Source organism: Drosophila novamexicana, unplaced genomic scaffold (genome assembly GCF_003285875.2).
Source record: "Drosophila novamexicana strain 15010-1031.04,08,12 unplaced genomic scaffold, DnovRS2.1 tig00000644-arrow-pilon, whole genome shotgun sequence".
Taxonomy (NCBI): Eukaryota; Metazoa; Arthropoda; class Insecta; order Diptera; family Drosophilidae; genus Drosophila; species Drosophila novamexicana.
The window spans coordinates 1546978-1568657 of record NW_020824814.1 but is presented as its reverse complement, the minus strand read 5'-3'; the positions used below and the strand labels follow the sequence as shown (position 1 = coordinate 1568657).

The 21680-nt window shown below is 41.9% G+C and overlaps 2 protein-coding genes across 2 annotated transcripts in view; one reads left to right on the top strand and one right to left on the bottom strand.

Moving 5' to 3' along the window:
- The window catches only part of LOC115762925 (elongation factor-like GTPase 1), a 91865-nt gene that overhangs the window by 51866 nt on the left and 18319 nt on the right, over positions 1–21680 (bottom strand). The gene's annotated exons all lie outside the window — the stretch shown is intronic.
- The window catches only part of LOC115762861, a 28517-nt gene continuing 13935 nt past the window's right edge, over positions 7099–21680 (top strand). Inside the window, exons 1-2 of the mRNA XM_030705237.1 lie at positions 7099–7767; positions 7825–8556. Of these exons, the coding sequence (XP_030561097.1) occupies positions 7099–7767; positions 7825–8556 (1401 nt within the window). The remainder of the gene's footprint in view (positions 7768–7824; positions 8557–21680) is intronic.

Here is a 21680-nt window from a genome sequence, read left to right as displayed (position 1 = left end):
GTTTGAACTCTATAGTGACTCTGCAGTTGTTGTTGGTTGGTTGTGCTGCTATTGTTGATGTTGTTGATTTGAACACTAAGAATTTTTCGTCATGCGCTTTAATTAAATTTTGTTTTGGCTTGGATTTCTGTAATGTCATTCTAGCCGTGGCTAAGACGGTGACTGTGTTTCAGATTCTGAGGGTATTGTGCCAGCCGTCGCTCGCATGTGATGTCACTCACATGGCCAAAACCGGCTACTTGGCCATTTGAAGTTCATGGCTTCACACTCGCAAACACAAACAGACACACACACACACATAATTACAAATTCATTTGGCACAATTATGCGGCACAGTTGCAGTCGACTGTTGGCTGCTGCACGCCAGGCAGCTCGAGCGACACACATTTAATTGCATTTGGCAAACGAGCGCAGCAACAAGTGCCACAAGTGCCACAAGTGCCACAAGACTTTACACACAGGCACACGAGTTGCAACAAAGTCAACAGCAGCGCGCAGGCTCTAAAAATAAAAGACGCAACACGCGAATCCCAATGCGAATGCGAATCAGTGAGACAATTGCCAACGCATGAAAATTGCTGCCTAGGCACTAAATTAAAAGCTTAATGCGACCAGCCCCCAGAGATTACAGCTCCAGAGCTCAGTAGAGCCCCTGGTAATGCCCCCCCAGGGCTAAAACTGGGCTGCTCATTCATTGGTGTCTTGTGAAATGTTTATTCTGCAAACACTTGCCACGATTTTAATTTGCTTTTAGTGCTGTAATTCATTCAGCCAACTGATAAATGGAAATGAGCACAATTAGTCGTGGGGGGTGTGCCGCAATCTTCTACTGCACATGCATCTGCATCTGCATCTGCATCAGCAACTGCATCTGTTTGCTGCAAGCAACATTTACAGGCCGCAGGCACAGATTGCAGCTGTTGGTTGGACTAGCTAACTGGTTTAAGCGGCCTTTTATCTTGTGGATATCTATAAAATTTATCAAGATAAACCGGCCAACAGAGCGCATATAATAAATAAAACAAATATGAAAATCGAAACTATGGAATACTAGATATTTTCACCAGATATTCTAGCATTACCGCCAATTAGTAACTCTAGCTAAAATATAAATTATTATTCAAGTTTTCACAAATATGTCAAGTTCAATCTCTTCAATATTTTCACTCATTAAGTAACATAGAAATTTGCAGATAGTCCGTTAAATTAATTCCTGTTAAGAATTATATGATATACAACTGTTTTCTAACATAACGCGCCACAGCTTTTGTCACACTGATATCACAAAAGAGCCTCAATTCTTTGAACACCTTTCATTTAATTACTTCAAGCCCTTAACGCATTGCGAGTAAAAGCTTATAACTAGGAGGTTATATAGGGCCTAATAACAGCATTTTTGAAAAACTTTTAGAAAACACAGTTATGTGTTTGCTTATGTAACATTAAGCTGTTAAATAAAATGCTATACAACTGTTAACTATATCCATAACAGGCATATGCTAAAAAGTTCTTCTTTTGCATATTACTGTAAGTAAAAGCTTGACACAGATGTTAATTTACATATAAAACCATGTTCGCATAACATTGTTAGATAGAGTTTGTCACAGCTCATAGTTTGCATTTGATGTAACTATTTTGCATAATATTTTAAGTAAAAGCCTGCCTTAACTATTAGTTTATATTTTGTATATAAAGCACAATATTAATTCATTTATTGCACTGGTACATCTGGGCTATAAACTGGATTCGCCAAGTTCTCTGCCAAGGCAAATGACCTGGGAAAGTCTCTTGAACCCTCAAGAACTACCCAAAATTGCCAGTGAGGCTTAGCATAAATTCAATTTGCAGCCGGGGCAATTACCAAGTCAGCGACTTGATCCGTTTGTCTGACTCTTGAGCATTATGCAATGACTTAGGCACATCAAACGGCCACTGGTTGGACCTGATTGTTTCAACACCAACTGTGCAGCCGCAATGTGGCCGAGTCAACGAACCTGTGACAGCTGGGCGCAAAAGCTGTCCATCATGGGGGCACCAAAAGTCGTATGCCCCATGCAACGGTACCCAGGCATAAGCCCAAACGGCAAATGGAGCACTAAAAGAACTTCACATGTTACAAAAGAGGCCCAAAAAAAAGCAATCCAAAAGAGCAAGGTAAAGCACCGGCAGGCAGTAGCGGCAACTGCCACGAGAGTATTTAATAACAGAAAAACGGGGACGGGTACGGCACACAGCGTATGCAACTCGGGGGCGCCGCTAATGAGCGCCAAGCGGCAATTGGACGCCCCCTGAGGAACTGTGGCAGACATCATAAACAGCTAATAGACGCGGCCAGCGACAACTTGATTAATTGAAACTAAATGGCCCAGCGGCAGAGTTGAACTCGTACCCGAGGATGCTGCCGCAGCTGCGTGCCTTGCAACAATTACAAAAACGGCAGTTGGCTGCAGCAGCAGCAACAGCAGTAGCAGCAGCAGGAAATGCAACAAGCACTTGGTCACAATTAAGCAAATGACAAATGGCATCAAATTGCATGCAAAATGAGAAAATGTGCAAGAAAAATTGCTGAGAATCGAACTCGGCGCGTTTGCAGGATGCGAATCACAGGCAGACATATTACACTGTTTGTGGACTTAATTGTGGTCGGTATGCCAAATGCCGCACAAGGCCATGCGTCAGAAGATAAAGTGTTGCACGGTCATTGAACGGCAGCAACAGCAGCAGCAGCAACAACGACAACAGCAACATTCCAAGTTGCTGCCCGTTAGAAGCTGCGCAGTTTTAATAAATTTAAATGTGGCCAACAATGCAATCATTTAAACGGCAACAACAATTGGTAATTGAAGCAGACACAAGTTATGCAGCGCAGGCAGCAATTGTTGCTGCTGCTGTTGCCAGTAAATGTAATGGCAATGGCAACTGTTGCAGATGTGCAGCTTGTGGCTTATCACCAAATTTGCTGCAGCTCTTTTGTGCTGCATTTGCTGCGGATAACGTTTGAAATCTTGCATAATGCACGGCAGCAACATGCCGTGGCAACGGCAGCAACATCTCCGCTCTAACTGTACTTGGGCAAGCGCTATCTACCGCCGCATTACACAAATAACATCTAATAATAGTAATAATTCAAATTAATTTCGCACCCAGCACCAAAGTGGTAACTATTTGAAATCATTATGTGATAAAGAGAAGGCGCAATGGGAACTGCACACAGGCGAACACCAGAGACAGAGACAGAGAAAGGGAGAGAGCAGCGGGGCAAAAAGAAGAAGTTGCAGCCAGGCATTTTATCGCTGGCTAAAAAATCAGCAGCAATTTGCAAAAGAGTGGAATCATTTGCACTATTAAAATAAAAATGAAGACAAAACCTGCAGATAAAGCGAAAATAGAAATAAGAATTTCAATGCAAAAGGCAGGCGAGTAGAAAACAACAACAGCAACAGCAGCAGCAACAGCAACAGCAGCTACAAAAGCAACTGAAAGCCAATAGATCGTTTGCAGCAGCAGCAACAATTGCTAGGAAAAAGTGCAGACGCCGCTGCGGCAACAAAAATTACCGCCAAAGACCAAAAGATCAAACTGCAGGGAAATAAACAACAACAACAGCAACAACAGCAGCAGGAGCAACAACAACAACAGCAGAAAAAGCAGTTGCCCAGGAAACAACAACAACAGCAGCAAAACGAACCACAATAGCTACAAGTAAGAGTGCTCTAGTCGAGATTGTCCGGCCAACAGATACCCTAGACTCAGCCCGTCATACCTACTTCTATATGCAGTAGCTGTGCTTCTTCTGAACTCAAAATCGTATTTTGAAACTACAAATATTCATATTATTAGATGACATCAAGATTGTGTATAGCCAAAAATTAAGTCTAGATCTAAAACACTTTGAAATAGAGTAGGGCAGAGTATCCAAGAAGTAAAACATTCCCTGTATAAGCTTTACGCAAACCAACATTCCGTATTTTGTATATTTGCCTTGTGAATACTTAAAAGTGTTTTCGAAAAAAACAAAAATATCGATATAAATATATCGAAATAGAAAAGAGGAAAGAGTAATCGATAGTTGGAAATAAGCTTGATAATTTTCTGCGTCTAGCAGCAATAATCTCAGATAAGTTCTAAAAAATAACATAATTCTATAAATCGATATTTATCGAAGCCGCGTTTTCAGTTTCCACCTCTTCAATGTGTAAATCGATACTTATCGAAGCTAGGAAAAAGGAGAATCTATCTAATCTAACATATCCAACTCGAATAAGCTCGTTCTCCTATTCCAGAATATACATATTATTATATTTATGGATTTGTACTTTATGGATTTGAAGCTGTCTCTTTCTGCCTGTTGCATATATTTTCCTAACTACATTATACCCCTTAACATTCAGTTTCAATGGGTGCTGGGCATAAAAAGCAGATTGCCATTGGCACTTGAGCAGCAGCAACTTCGTGCAGCATCTCTTTCTCTCGCTTTGGCTTTGGCTCTCTCTCTCTCTCTCTCTCTCTCCGTCTCTCTCTTACTGTTGCTCTCTGTCTCTGTCTTTTCATCAAGTCTGTCTATGCAAAATTTGCTCTTGGCTGCAAATGCTAAACAGTCGCTGGCTAAAAGGGCCACTGCCAAGCTTTTCATTGCTGGTAAAGTTCAAGAGTTGCAGTTGTTGCTGCTGCTGCTGTTGCTGTTGCTGTTGCTGTTGCTGTTGCTGCTGTTGGCAGATGATCGCGTCGCGACGCTCGCATATTTTATGCCGTCTTGGCACAAAAGAATGCAGACGCCGCCATTGCGTTGCATATGCATAAAGATAAGCCGAAGAAAGTTGCCCGGTTGCAACTATTTTTTTTTTTTTTTATTTTGGCCACGCAGCAGCAACTGTTGCCGCTCACCCACTCACAACGGCAGCAACAGCACCCACGATTTGCATGTGTGTCAATGCGATCAGAACGGGTCTTCCATGTGGCTAATGAAGCGCCTAAGGACTTGTCAAATGCATGCACTAAGTAGCCCGGATGGGGCGTGGCTCAATTAGGGCCTAAAACTTGTGTTGCTGCTGCTGCTGCTCAGGAAATTATTTTTGCAGTTCAGCCTGTGGGCAGCACAACGGAGCCGCCTCATCTATCAGGTGCATTGATCTATGTCCATTTTTTTTAATTAACGCTCGGTTTCTTTTATTGCGAGGCTACGTGAAAAATGAGCCCGCGTGGCTATGCTACCCAGTGGGGGGCACCCCGTGCTCCGGGCCGAGTCCGGCCTGGGGGCCAGGGCTCGTTCCGTTCGGTTATTGTTTTATTGGCTGCCGGCGTTCCCATGGCGCTGTAGAAATTTCAATGGCAAAGCTTTATATATATAGTCTATATATATATGTGTATATATATGTGGATGCATATTTATGAGAAAGGCCGCTAGAAATGGAAATCTATAGAGATCATTAGCAGCCGCAGCACGTTCGAGCGCAGGGCCGCAGCGAGCTCGATCGAAGGGGGAACGGAAAGAGAGATATAGAGAGATTGAGAGAAAGAGAGAGAGACAGCTCCAATTAATTTCAAGCGAGAGCACACGCGACAAATTATATTAAATGTTGTCATTTAGCTAAATTGAAACCGACTAAAGGCCCCAACTAAATTCCCAGCTAGGTGTCTGGGCGTCAGGTTTTACCTGTTGGCAGCGGCTACTAATTTTCTTACCCTGCACAGGGTATTTTCAATTTGTTGGCAAATGTGTAACGCATTAAAGTAGACAAAACTTTCAAATATATAAAATATCGTTCAATAATCAGAATCTATTGTTTTCTTCATAACATTCCAATAAGAGATAAGCAAAATCTTTGTAAGACTTACTTAGTTAACATTGAGCTTATTTTAGAAATACGTTGCACAACTTCAAGAGTATTTGTGAGTCGACAGTCCAAAGAAACCAAAAACTTTTCTATCTTTTTATAGAGCACATCGATGACAGGCTAAACGATGCGGCGTTGACATTGAAGCGAAAGCTAAGAACCAGGCCAAAATGCAAAGAATCTAGTCGAGCGGCAGCATGCCTGGAATGACTAATTGAACGTGCCCCCTCTTCGCAGGGGGCCACATGGAATTTAATAGACAACTTGATCAGCTGTCAAACAGTCGAAAGAACTCAACATATTGCACATTAAGCGAAGGTAAAGCCAAAATTTGGCAGTTAGCAGCTAACGCTTGAGGCCCAACAGCGTTTCAACAATTCAACAATGCAACATGTTTGACGCCTAACAGCGTCTTAACAGCCGCTGTTAAGCCAACAGCTGCGCGCCCAATTCAAGTTTAGATAGATATGTTAAGCTGTTCTTTGGCCTTAAAATCTGCTGCTGCTATTTGGAGAACAATGAGCGAGACATAAATATTAATTATAAATGAATAATTTAATAAATAAACCTAAATATTCTGGCATTTATTTGTTATAGTTTCTAAGGCATTTGAACTGTTAAAAATGTATCTTTCTGTAGCTGGGCCACTGTCTCGCGACTGCAAACCGGTCTGCAAAAAGCTGGGAGAAAAGTCTCTGCAGCAACGCGACGTGACGCTGACGTCAGCAGCGACAGCGACAGCGACTGCGTTTTCCGGTTGAAAATTTTTAAAAGACGCTGCGGCAACGCGGCCTGAAACATTTGTACCAAGACGTTAGAAGACAGCGCAACTGCGATCGGAGCAGCAGAAAAAAAAATAATAAAATAAAAATACACAAACAAGAAAAAAGTAAATACACAAGTGTTTCCCATAGAAAAGCTGGCCGCCAAGCCAGAGACGAGTAGCTGACTCCTGACCAGCTTGGACTTGGACTTGAATCTTGTATTTAGAGTCGTGCAGTGTGCAGCCAGTTACAGTTAGTTGACACTAATACGAGCTACGAATGCGTGTTGGCCAAAATAAAATAAAAAAGAATAAATAAAAATAATAATAATAAAACATAAAACTGGATATAAAAGAAAAACAAACGCGAGTGCTAGTTCCACTTTTTTGAGTACCAGTTGCCAGCCGAATCGTAGCCAGTGCCCACCCAAAAGTGCGTGTGTGAGTGTGTGTTCGTGTTCCTAGCACCACCAAACCACCAACCCCCCCTTCGAGCAGAAGATGGCGCTAAGTGCAGCCTGGAGCTGCGCCTTGGCGCTTATTGCCACGCTCTGTGCGCTGCCCGCTGCCATCGAGGCCGAGTATCCCGGCGTTATTGAGCTGGTGGGTTATAGCAATAGGCGGGCGCGCACCCACTTTATGGAGAGTCCCACGTATCCGACATTGACGCCGCCCGCTTCGAAGACGCGCGCCGATATTGAAACCGTGAAGCGTAACATGAAGAAATATGATCGTTTGCTGGAGCTGGATACCAAGAATTTGCCGGAGCAGCAGAAGGACATGCTGGCGCGGATTGTGGAGCGTGTGGCGCGACTCAAGGAAACGCTGGACATTGAGGAGCAGCAGCTGATACAGCAGGAGGCCACCTCAGCGCGCAGCAGCAGCAGCAGCAGCACTCAACAACTGTCCACGGAGGAGGCGGAGCAGAGCACACTGCCCACGACAGGTTACACCGAGACCGAAACGGATCCCACACTGCTGCTGGATGAGACAACGCTGCTGGAGCTGCAGAACACAATGAACGAGCAGGCAGCGCTGCAGGCCGAGGTGACGGCGCAAACAATGCTGATGAAGGAGCTGCCGACGACAACAGATGTCAGCCTGGATGCGCAGACCAACAGCAACGAGCTGGCGACAGGTGAGACTACGGCGCCCGCATTGACTACACTCGCCGGAGACAGCCAGGACAACAGTCAGGCAACGGAAGATGACAGCGCCGAGTCGGAGCTGGAGCAGTCCACAACGAGCGACAATGCGCTCACCGATGCCACCGATGCGGATGATCAGTTTGTGGCGGCGCGTTCCAACAATAATATTGCAGCAATTACAGCTGCCGATGCAGAGCCAGGCACCAGCAGCACCACCAGCAGCAGCGCCGGCAATCAACGCACCTTGAGCACCCAGGGCAAGCACAAGCTGCGTCCGACCAAGCGACCCTTTGGGCACAAGGTGACCGCCGCCCTGAAGCGCGGTCCGCAGCGTCCGAGCAGCGTCAGCGCCGCGGCCGCAAATGCAGCAGCACAATCCAAGCCGCCGCCCAGCTCGGCAACAACAGCTGCCAACAAGCAAAAGCTGCAACAGAAGCTGGGCGCCACCAAGCAGCAGCAGCAGCAACAGCAGAAGGTGACCGCGGCCAGCTCAGCCAATCCGGCGACCATGACAACTGTCAACTCACAGGCGCCAGCGCTGCCGCTGGAGCAGCTGTACACGCGCACGCCGCAGGCAAATATACCGCTAGCAGCAGCTGGCAGCTCCTCAGCAGCAGCGGCAGCAGCAGCAACACCAGCAGCAGCTGCCACCTACAGCAGCAGCAGCAACAGCGGCGGCGCCTCCCCGGATGCCATGGTCTATGATGCGCATGTGAATGCCTCGGCGCTGATAGACAGCCTCAATACGCATGCGCGCGAGGAGTACTACCAGCAGAAGCTCAACGGCGGCAACAACAACAAGGATAATAAGGTAAGTGCAGTTGGACTGGTCAAAAAGCTGCCCAGTTTGGTCATAAAGCAATTGCCCATTTCAACATTTTCCGCTTAATTAGCTTTGAGCTTTCCCACAAAACTTATGCGCATATCAAAGGCCAAGACAATGGCCGTCGAGGGGCGGCTTAAGTGTAGCGGGGGACATGGGGCTATTAGACAGCTTAAGAAACCGTTTTGGCCGAAAATGGCACACAGCTAGAAAAGAAAGAAGAAGAAAAAAAGAAGTGCAGGTCCGTTGAATGTCAAATGCAGAATTATTGGTACAACTTGACTCTGAAAGCCAGCAACAAGCGGCAACAAGCGACCAACCAACAACAACTGACAGCGACAACAGCAAACGACGACAACAGCAACAGCAGCAGCAAAAGCACAAAAAGTCCAATCCACAAATATGCCAAAGTTCAAATACCCTAGCCGAGCTGTAGACAATGCTTGCATGCTATACAAATCAGATCGCGATCTATATCATCATATGTATACATATATACATTTGTTCAAAGAATATTCAGCATAGATGAATGATTTTACAAAAATTTTACAAATTTGTCATAAAAACAAACAAAAAATGTGTCAACAAAATTTAATTTTATGATGATGGTTTGTGTGCCTAAAAGCAGCATCTGAACCGAACTTCATCGACATATCTTGTAGCAGAGTCTAGTTCTCCTAGAACAACTATACAGATGGATAGATAAATGTGGTTTAAAGAAGTCAGTTGATTATAACCTAGGCAAACTACACAGATCATTCGATTTTATAAGGATTTCGGCAGTGCCTTACACATTTGATGGCATATTGATAATACCCTCTAGAAGGGTATAGAAAAGTACACTCGAGATTGGAGCGTATAAAGTTATCTATTGCTAGAGAGGAGGCTGGCTGGCTGGCAGTCAATGTGGCCACTTGTTATAAATGGAGCGCCTTCAGGCATTGGCTTTGGCATTGCAAATCGATTGTCATAATGTTGGCAACGACAACAGCAGGCCGCTGCTCGCTCGCTAGCAGCAACAGTTGCTGCGGTGCGCCTGGGACAATCGATGAAAACCTCTTTTGCCGCTGAGTGGGTCAGTTTTGGTAACAGCACACAAAAAAAATATTGGACATGCTGTCAGCGGAGAGCACTGGGAAACTGGTGGGAACTGGGGGAACAATTCAATGCACATGTCCAGATCACGGTCATGTCTGAGGGCAGCTTCTCACATTCCATCATCGCATGGACCAAACTCGGCCCACACAAAAACTCCGAAAAAAAAAATAGAAGGAAAAATCGGAAAAGCGCCTCAACGCTTGGCAATTTGTTGCCACCACTGACCTATAAATTTTGATGTGCGCCTAGGCTAAGCAGCACATATATGATGATGATGATACGGAGGCGACTCCAGCTACAGCTGGAGCTACAGCTACAACAACGGCAACAACGACATAATTTATGGCTGCGATTGGCCATTGCCAATTGGCAATTCGCGAGCCGCTGTCGTAGATGGGAAACGTACCAGTTGATGGAGACGACACACATTGACCATCCTCTGGCTCCTCCAATTGCCGATGCAATATCAGACGACTATCGACAGGTTGAGCGAGTTGCACGTACCGCGGCGTTGCACGCTCTACGTGACACACAAACACATAATCCGCAAATCCAGCACCAGCAACAACAACAACCGTCAACAGGTTGCATTGAGAAAAAATGCGTTAGTTATTTAGTTGCATTAGATTTGGGTTTAGGTCTTCTGCGTACCTTCACCAGCTAACCAGCGCCTAATTACCCATTAGAGATGGCCACGTGAAGTGTTTTCTTTTGTGAAAGCCCGTGCTTATTATTTAGTTAGCAACTTTTCATGGAAAATTCATACTTAATTATCTTTTTATATTTTTGACTCAAAGCTATTTGTGAAAAAGTTTTAAATATTATGATTTATGCTTAACTAACAATATCGATATCTTATCGATTATGGTCGTATATTACAATTTATCGATAAATATCGGAACTGTTAGTCGATATTCATCCATTTTGGGAATAATTAAGCTCTTCATACAAATCTCTAAAAAAAAGTTAATGTGCCTGTACTGGATATCGATATTTATCGAGCAGGTTGGAATTGAAGAATTTATAGAGAATATTCAAGTAACAAATTAAAACTTTATCTACTTAGAGTGTGCATAACTATAATAGTTTCCGTCTAAACTTTATAGTCTGTTATAAAATAAGAACGACCAGCACGATTTTAAGCACAAATCAGATAGCAAACTTCAAAGATAATCGATAAATAAATCGTAATTTCTTATAAAATATATCGATACAAATTTAATAAAAAGACTTTTATCAATAAAAATCTGAAAGATAGGTCGTTCCTGTCGCGCTGTAATAGCCCCGGTATACACGGCATCATCTCCATAGCCCGAGGCAACCCGAGACTTTTGTGCTTAATTGAATTGATCGTCACATATAGAGAAGTATCGCAGAGCAAAGCGCGCTTGCAACGCTTTGATGCCGTTTAAAGCTTTAGAAATGCGCTAAATGTCTCGCAATCTGGGATTTATGCGGTGAGAAAGAAAGAGACGCGGACTCTTCGATTGGCAGCCAAGTTATTTTGATTGCTCAGCTTAATTGAAATGGGTGCCACTCATACGAACTGCCTTTCTCCTTAATGTGACGTAAAGTTGACTTGAAAAACTTACAAGGTCGCAAAAGATATAATTAGCTATAAACGATGCCTAATCAAATTGGATAAGGAAAGGTATAATAATGCTTTGCTTAAGAGCGTATGTAAAAGGCAAGAGGCAAGTTTGAAAGAATATTTCTGCATATTTCATGAGCTCAGCTAATGCACACTTATTCATTTTATGGATATTCGTCAGTGTCCATCAAATGAATGCCCAACTTATTGCAGCTCCCATTCGTAACATGCACATTAACCGAACTTTATGATCTGGCCATGATTCTCAGACACAGACTCGGACTCAGCCTCAGCTTCAGTCTCGGCTTTAGCTGTTGTTGATGAATCAGCGAAGCGGCAAGCCGCGAGCTGTTGCCACTGGCCAACTGGGAATCAGCATTCGGGCTGATTGCTTGACGTCTTTTACCGCTAGAAATATCATAAATTAACGATTAAGCACAGATTTGTTCATACGGGGTTTTCTCGTATTCTTTTTTGACCGTGTGTAATTAACACATTGTTAAAATATTTTTGCCCACAAAAAAAAACAAATATTATATATATAAAAGCCAAAACTCATTATTGTGGCATTGCGACACAAAAATGAAGATGTTAAGTTTGGCTCAGCTAATTTGCATAGGAATAATAATAACAAAAGAAAAAGAAAATAAGCGAAGAAAACAAAAAGGTTGGAAAAACTTTCGCTGGCATTTAATTTACACGCTTTCTAAGCTCCAGAGAATCAGCTAAGAATCAAGTTCAGATCAAAAGGCGCTAATGGGAAGCAAATCAAGACCAAATATCATAAAATTTCGATATCTTAAGAATACAATTCCGGCTTGGCTTTAATGATGCTGCTAAAGCACCGTTAGCCGCAACATTTACATACCACATGCCACAAACAATGCCTAGGTCATGGCGTTGCACCATGAGTTGCAGTTAGTTCGACTTCAGCTTTGAATGATGCAACATGCGCAACATGCGACTTTTTCACGCTCTCAACTCATTTAATTAGTGGGCAGTGTAGGCAATCACAAATGAATGTTTAAAGTAGCGGAGAATGCGCAACTTAAAGATATCCTGTAAGAAATTGTACCTAAGTAGTTTTTGTGCTTCGTATTTGATTGTACTGCAAATTTCGTTGAGCTCTATACTCTATACTCTATACTCTATACTCTATACTCTATACTCTATACTCTATACTCTATACTCTATACTCTATACTCTATACTCTATACTCTATACTCTATACTCTATACTCTATACTTCTATACTCTATACTCTATACTCTATACTCTATACTCTATACTCTATACTCTATACTCTATACTCTATACTCTATACTCTATACTCTATACTCTATACTCTATACTCTATACTCTACTCTATACTCTATACTCTATACTCTATACTCTATACTCTATACTCTATACTCTATACTCTATACTCGATACTCTATACTCTATACTCTATACTCTATACTCTATACTCTATACTCTATACTCTATACTCTATACTCTATACTCTATACTCTATACTCTATACTCTATACTCTATACTCTATACTCTATACTCTATACTCTATACTCTATACTCTATACTCTATACTCTATACTCTATACTCTATACTCTATACTCTATACTCGAGACGAGACGCGAGACGCGAGACGCGAGACGCGGACGCGAGACGCGAGACGCGCGACGCGAGACGCGAGACGCGAGACGCTGAGCGAGACCGAGACGCGAGACGCGACGCGACGCGAGACGCGATACGCGAGACGCGACGCGAGACGCGATACGCGACGCGCGAGACTCTAGACGCGAGACGCTAGACGCGAGACGCTGACGCTACTGATACGCGAGACTCGACGCTAGACGCTATACTCGTATACTCTATACTCTATACTCGATACTCTATACTCTATACGCTATATTACTCTATACTCTATACTCTAGACTCTATACTCTATACTCTATACTCTATACTCTATACTCTATACTCTATACTCTATACTCTATACTCTATACTCTATACTCTATACTCTATACTCTATACTCTATACTCTATACTCTATACTCTATACTCTATACTCTATACTCTATACTCTATACTCTATACTCTATACTCTATACTCTATACTCTACTACTCTATACTCTATACTCTATACTCTATACTCTATACTCTATACTCTATGTACAACACTCTCAAATAGCCTTCTCATTTGTTGCTGTGTTTACAGGGTATAGATAAAAAAAACTGCGGCATGCGCCAGTCTCAAAAGCCAGCTCAGTGCCGCAATGACCACGCCCTCGCCCGTTGCATGTAGCTGGCAATTAATAATAGTTTTTACATTTGCATTATTACGCTGAAAAACAGCCAGCCACGAGAAAGAGGCAAAGAAGTTTCACTGACTTTAGCAGTAACTGTGTGGTACCCCCCCCCCCTTCGCCCCTTCGTTCCTCCCCCATTATGGTTAACTTTGCCGCGTGCCTCATAACAATGACACCAACAATTTTACAAGGCATAGAGCAGATAATCATAGCCTACAAGCGAGTCGTGGAAAGAAAAACAAAAGCCAAGAAAAGTGAATTACACTCAATGTAATTTTAACAAATCAAAAAAAAAATATTACAATAATAATGATTACAATAAAAATAAAACCATATTTCGAATGTCTATATAGAGCTATAAATAAAGCCCGGAACTGTGTATTAGATATTTGTGAAAAAGTGTGAAATTTTTGCAGCTGCCAATTGGTTTTGATAGACAGCAGGTGAGGTCTTGGTTAGAGGCTGTGGCCAGCTGTTGGAAAGTTCAGCGAAATGAAGCATGGAATTGGCCATAAATCGACTGACCATGAAATAGTTGTCATGACTTTGGCTTCAAGTCTTATCAGACGCTTGTTAAGACAAACAAAACACACACACAATTGGCTGAGAGAGCCGAGACCGTTAGCCCAAAACTTATGCTAATCAAAGAGCCCCAAAAGCAATTACTAGCGGGCAGGCAGGGTGCGGGACAGGCGCTAGCGGAAGCTGCATGCAAATGCAAATGAATGCATTCAAGCAGAAAGCCAGAGGCTGGGGCAGAGCCAAGACCCAAGAGCCAAGAGCCCAGGGAAAGAGTTAACATTATTCATATGATTAGGAAAAATCGAACAATGCGGCAGAAGAAAGCTGAGAAAAGTGCCGCTCGCCAACAAAGACTCGCTCTCTCTCTCTCTCTCTCTCTCTCTATCTCTGTTTCTCTTTTCCTCTCTCTCTCTCTCTCTTTGTCTGTCTGTCTCGCTGTGGTCTTGAACTAGGTCTAGCCGCTGGCTTTCTAAGCCAACTCTTTTTGGGAAAGGGTTTTGCATTTCTATTTCTGTTTTGCAGCTCTTCTTGATTTATTAATAACATTTATCCAGTCACAAACTTTTACTTGCAATTAAAGAATTTTTAACCACGCTAATAACAATAATTTACAAAAAAACGAAAGAAAATAAAAATATCTAAAAATAAAATCTCATTAGTGTAAAAATAGCGCAAATTATGCGAAATGCAAGAAATAAAAAGTGAAACTTCAATTATGTACCTAAAAAAAAAAACCCTTAAGTGTTTCATATACGTGCCCGAAGATTTTGCGATCCGGCCGCGCTTCATTTGCGGCCATGACTTGGCTACTAGCATCACACGGATGGATGATTGCCCGATGCGTGGGTCGAAGCTTTGCCAATCGTGCCAGCCAGATCTTTAGACTTTGATGCCCTAATGAGAGCCTTGGGCGCCGACGGGGCACTTTCCATTAAGTGAGAGTTTCGGTCACTTTTAGAAGCTGAGCGTAAAACAAACTACATCACAACTAGACAGTCTCAGTCCTACCTTTTCCCATCTGGCATGGGGTCTGTCCCCCCACCTCTGGCATGAGGTTTGCCGCCTCACGAATCCACGACCAAATTAAGATCTCACAGCATTTGGCAACTAATTGTAAATGTCTCGCTGGCAACTATTTGCATTAGCCGCAAAACCCACCTCGGCAGAGCCTCCATCAGACCTCATATCGATGCCCCCTCCCCCTCCCTTCCTTCCACAACCCTGCAGCCGGACTTCTTCATCAACTTCAATTGCCTGAGCAAACTCTCATCCTTTGAATTTGGCTTTGAGTTTGTCTTTGACTTTGGCTTTTGGCTTTCTTCTCGTTACTTTCTGCTGCTTTGGCTTTCTAGGTCGTGTAATTGTGCATAGAGCACACTCACACACACAGCACAACACACAAAAACCAATTGCATTTAAATCACAATTCGCTTTGTTGTTGCCAATCGCAACTTTGTTGCCATTGTTTATGGCTAATTCAATTGCTGCGCTGCGGCAAAACAAAACAGCAAAACGAAAAATAGAAATAGAAATAAAAATCTAGCAAAACAATTTTTTATTTAAAATTGATAAATTATTTATAAGGCGGCCAGAACTGTGCGAGTGCCGCTATTCTGGCTGCTTTATGGTCTATAAATTTATTGTACTTTCTAAAGCACCCAAACAAAAAATAATCAACAAATAATAAAAACCAAAAAATAATAAAAGAGTCAACTTTGTGGTAAAAGTTAAATATGCTCGCATTTATAGAGCAGATGTGCAATGTACAAAAATATATATCTATAATCTCTTCTTTTATGATATCCCAACTGTACTCTATTCCAATATCTTATAGCCGTCATAGGAAGAATCATTTATATATATCTATCTATAATTAAGCACACAACTGTGTTTAAATACCACTCCACTTTAAAGACAGATTGTTTCTATAATATATTTATGATATTGTCGTTCAATTTAGTCATTTCTTTAGTCATTTGTCAAGTTTTTTTATACAATAACTTGAAGCTCAACGGTTTATTTCTATGACCGCTATAAGAAAAAGCAATCCAATCTTGAAGACACTTTTGTTGATATGTGTGGAAAAGTTAAGAAATTTTTTAACATTTTCGATTTCATTTATGTTTACGAACATATCAATGAGGTGGGTTCAGGGTACGGTAAAAACAAATTAGTTGCTGATATAAGAACTCCAGTGTTCGAATCTGAAGCCATTGATAATTAATACAAAAGGTATAAGGATTTTTTGCAAATGTATGAAACAGGGCAGAAGGAAGCATATCGAACCCTAAGCATATATATATCCTTTAAAAGATTGTGCTTATAAGAGCTATATGATAATCTAATTCGATGTTGATTCGATTTTGCTTGTGCAGTAGGCTATCAGTGAAGCTCTTAATGACTAAATATAAATAGTATGACCTAAAAAATGTCAAAGACAACATATTCATATGGGAGATCAATTTTCAATGAAAATTTCTTTAGCCTCTATAAGATATAGTGATCAGACCCAGTTGAGACTGACATATATAATGACCAACAGGGAAAATATGTATGCCAAGTTTCAATATGGTTTCATATCAGAGTCGCCTTTTGATACAGATCAAGAAAACGTCTGTTTCATTTCGTGACAAAATTCGAATACCCTCAGCGAGTGCATAAAATAACAAAACGTTGAACAATAGTGAGCCATGAACTGAACAAATTTGAAAACATAAATCAAATACAAATCTACACCGAACTACACAGTTGTGGTCTTTGGCTAGTTTTGACCCATGGTCTTTGGCCCCGAGGGCAAACTTAATACAGCAATTTCTATGCTCAGCTGCAATTAACGTGGCCATTGAAAAGATATGCATCTATCAAACTTTCCACCAAATCGATGTAGAGTTACAGTCAGATTGGCAGAGAGAGGGGGGAGTGAGGCAGCGGGACATAGACATGCAACATTTAACCCACACACACACACACACATACACAAACACTCATCAGGTGAATGCAATCAACGAACAAAAATAATGCTTCAAATTGCGATTTTTTGTCTCCTTCTGTCTATTTTTGCAATGGCACAAAACCGAATGTAAAGCGTTTATAATTTTCAGGCGATTTTTGCGATTTATTTTCATTGTTTTGTTTGTATTTTTTTGTGGCGCTACAACTTTTACTGAGCACTTGTGGCAAGTGTTGCAATTGGGAGCAACAGGCGGCAGCTCGTACTAATAAAGGCGTCAGCGTCATAAAATTTATGTCTAATGCAAAAGAAAGTGCCAGGCGGTGGGCGTGGCCGGGACAGACCGGCCCGGGCCGGGCAACTAAAAGCACATTTGACACAATTCTGTGCGGCAGCTACCGGCAACATGTGGGGGCAAGGCAAGGCAGCGCGGTTGCCGGCAATTGCAGAAACGCATATAAATGTATTTTATGTTGATTGTTGTTGCCGGAAATTTAAATTGCTAATTTGTCGTTCGCGTTTGAGTTTGTGCCACAGTCACAGTTTGCTACAGTTTGTTCTCGGTCGCCCTCCTGCATCTAGAAATTGTAATTTCGCGTTGCCTCCACCTGGACACAAGCGTCCAGTTTCACATTTAAAATGCACACAAAACTTTCCGACTGGCGGGCGGGGTCGCATAATTTGTTGTACTCGACAGTGAGTACGTGTATCTGCCAGATACGAAAGGCACACAGCTTAGAACCCGGCACTGACAACTTACATAAATGCATAGAAACATGTTTTTCCTTTATGACCGGACATTAAAATGCATGTCAGTCTGGGGCTGGTCAAAAGCTACCGAATAGGCTAAAGAAGGTTAAATTTTAAGGCCCCGGCTGGCTGCACAATCGATGACAGGCGACATGAAGTTGATCTTTATGCCTAGAGTCAGACTTGATCGTTTTTTTTTTTCAGTTCAATTAAAGGTTTTCTTAGCTTCTATCAAGCATTTCTTCTGCAACAATATTGCTTGAGGTTGTTATCGATAACTTTAGTAATATTTGTGTTATCGATAGTCACATTGTTTTGTTATTATAGTATACATTAACCATAACGATTAAAAGGGAAAGCATTTGTTTTATTGGTCGTTTTTCAGCCCAAACTTGGTCTATTACAGTCGATAAGTCTCGATTTTCCAGCTCAATTAAAAACTCTATTTATGCTATCGATAGTTTTATCGATTCTTATACAGCTTATGTTCAGCTAATCAACATAGCTTTAATGTAACTTTATAGGCTGAGCATTAATATCGATATCTGGCATCGATACAAGTTCAATTCAAGCCAAATATTCTCATACAGCTACTTTTTATGATAAATATATAATTTTAAACAATTCGGAGTTCTAATCATGCTTAATTGTTTAATCTCTATTTGATCAAATTTATTTTATGGATATTTAATAATCATCAATAATCGATAACGTTGACTATCGTTATTATCGCTAGCATATATATTTTAATTAAAGCGCAGTTTCACTAGATTTACTGTCTGTTTGCGTTAATTCGTTTTCATTTTCAATTGCTGTGCCACATATCGATTGCATAGCTGTCTTCATCAACTCACTTTGGAGCAAGTGTGGTCAGTTTTTAGGCCATCCAACTGACACACTGACAGCTGATTGCTGCTGCCGTTGCTGCCACTGTTGCTGCTGTTGACAACTTGACACAATTTTTACCAAGTGTCGATAGACTGGCCAGCAAAAGTGTCAATTTCCATGCGAGAAAACGCCAGCCAGACAAAAAGGCGGTCAGCTGCACTCGCAGCCAAACGCTGTAAGCCCTTTTGTAGGGTCCACTTGGCATAAATACAAACAAGTTATATACTTTGGCCATGGTCACAAAACCGTGCCAGCTTAAAGGCTTTGCTGTATTTCACGGATATTAGAAGCTGTTAAATGCAGCCAGCGCCTAATGGCATGAGTAAATATTTATATAGCATTGAATAGAGTGAAAGGGGGGGGGCTAGAAGAGGGGGGCCAGTGTATGCTGCATATTGATGATTACAATGGCAAGTCCAAGACGAAGAGGCTTTGAATGTGGCCATAATAATGTTTGCCGGCACCAGACATACACATTGTTGTCGTTAAAGCTGCTGCTGCTGCTGGTTGTTGTTGTTGTTGTTTGTTGTTGTTAGTTGTTGTTGATGTTGTCAACTACTGTGCTGAACGTCGCCAGCAATTTGTAAGCCATTGCTCTTTGTTGTTATACCCAGTGCCCATTGCAATTGTGTGAAGGGGTGTTATAAAGTTGCGGAGCAAATATGATAAAGTCGAGCTAAGTTTCGCCTACATTTGAGAGAGTAGAACAGCTTAAGAGTTTACATTTCAAAAGACAAGATTTAAATTCTTGTTAATCTATAATTATCGTTGTTTGAGATTACAAGAGCTGGAGATTTGCGGCTTTACCTATATTACTATCTTACTATCTCAACAAACCTGAAATATCACACAGATATCGCATTAATTTTTGGTATAGACACACTTGAAAATGTCAGAAGCATAAAAGTTATTGAAGAATGCATTTTAGATACTGTGAAGCAAAGGGAATGAAACGCTCAGCTACCTATTGTGACCTTGATGCGTGTGTGTTACATACATAAGAAGAGCCTCTAAAAGCTGGCTACAGGGCATCTTGCAGTTAGGCACACTTGAGTTAAGCACTCTTGCTTGTGCTTAGTGTTGTTGCTGCTGCTGTTGCTATTGTCTGGCCATTTGTCAGATTTGTGTGTGTTGTACTGAGTGTGTGTATTGTAATGTGTGTGTGTGTGTGTGTGTGTGTGTGGGTATTGTCAGAGAGGCGTGTAAACACTTTAACTTTTGACTTGGCGTCGCCGTTGAGCTGCATTTGAATGCAATGCGACTTTCTCGCCAAACCCAAAACAGAAGTCAACAGCAGCAGCAGCAACAACAACACCCGCGCAATTATATGCAGCAAGGGGGAAGAAGATTCCATCGAAATCATTAAAATAACAAATTGCGCACGAAACGCAGCCCAAAACAAAAATGGACAAAGCCACAAATAGCCACAAAACTAGAAGCTACAATCTGGCAAGGTGGCAGGAGCCAGCCAGAGCGCTGGTAAGTGGCATGAAACCCACAACAAAATGGTGCAAAAAGGGTAAAAAAAACCAACAACAACCAACAACAACAACAACTGCAGCAACCACAAGCGGGCAATTATGGATCGCAGCAGAAAAATGCGCTTTCTAACTGCGAAGAGGAGACGGCCAAATTCCCAGCCCCCAAACTGAGTATCAGCGAAGTCATCGAAGTTTATCATTCGCAGCCATAAAAGCAAAAGTTTGTGGGCCAAAAGCGTGTGCACGGGGCGTGGCCACACCCACCACAGACAGCCATAGAAATGAAAAACTATGCAATATGTGTCATTTGGCAAGAAACTCCAGACAACAACAATAATTGGGTTCAAAGAGATCACATATGGAAAAATGGAAAGCTAGCAGCAGCTCAAATTGAGCAGCACAAAAAAAAAAAGACAATTGCCTGCCAGTTGTATTAATCACCAAGAGTTGCTGGAGGAACAGCAGCAGCAGGAGGAGCAGCAACAGCAGCAACAGGAGGATGAACAGCAGCAACAGCAGCAGCAGGGCTTTAGTTTAGTTTTAGTTGATGTGGTTCCCATGCATCCATAACACGACCGCATCTTCAATCAATGTCAGTTGGGGAACGCGAAAATTAATGAGCGAATTTTACACTGGACATATACATAGTGATATTCCCAGTCGCAATATCTGGCATGATGGGCAGGCGAAACCGAATCGCCGCAGCAATAGAAATAGAAGAAACTCAGCGGACAGGTTTACACGTGCTCGTTAAATGATATTAAGCTGGATCTACATAAAGGCGGGATTAAGCAAAGCTGCGCTTACATTATGAGCAAGTCAAACAAGTCATGACACACAAAAACATATCACGATATAAAATCTATTGAGATTTAACTGATTGAGATGAAGATTAAAGCGTAGTACAAAGAAATTATGCGAGCTCTAAACGTGGTTATTCAAGCGATCTTAAGCTATATTCAATGTCGTCGTATAAAGCGACTCGATCAGCTCTTATATATTATAATTTGTAGGGTCTATTATGCCTCTCATTATCAAATGAACTATATTTCTAGCCTATATCCAGTTTTATCATACCATCACTTTTTCTGGCTTCCAAGCTCTGATTTCTCTATCCTCTCTATATCTGTCTGATCTATATATTTATTGTTTCTATGCAATTTGGTACTGTAAAAAGTGATTAATAATGCCTGCAACATAGCTCAAAGCCAGCTTAGTCCAAAAAATCCATATATATATATCTTGCTTTCGTAAGCTGCAAATTCATGATAAGCGTACAGCGCATAAACCTCATTTCTCATTACTCATTTGCCAGCCTGCACTCGCCCACTCTCTCGCTCTCTCTCTCTTTCTATCTCTCTCTCTCTCTTTCTCTCTCGCTCAGTGCACTAACAAGGCAGGCAACAAGCTGCTGCAGCTATGGTTTCAACAACAACTACAAAAATGCCAGAGATTTCAAATGTTGTTGGTTTGGCATCCCAGCAACGTAATTTGATAGGCGACAACTAGGGGCCATGGCTG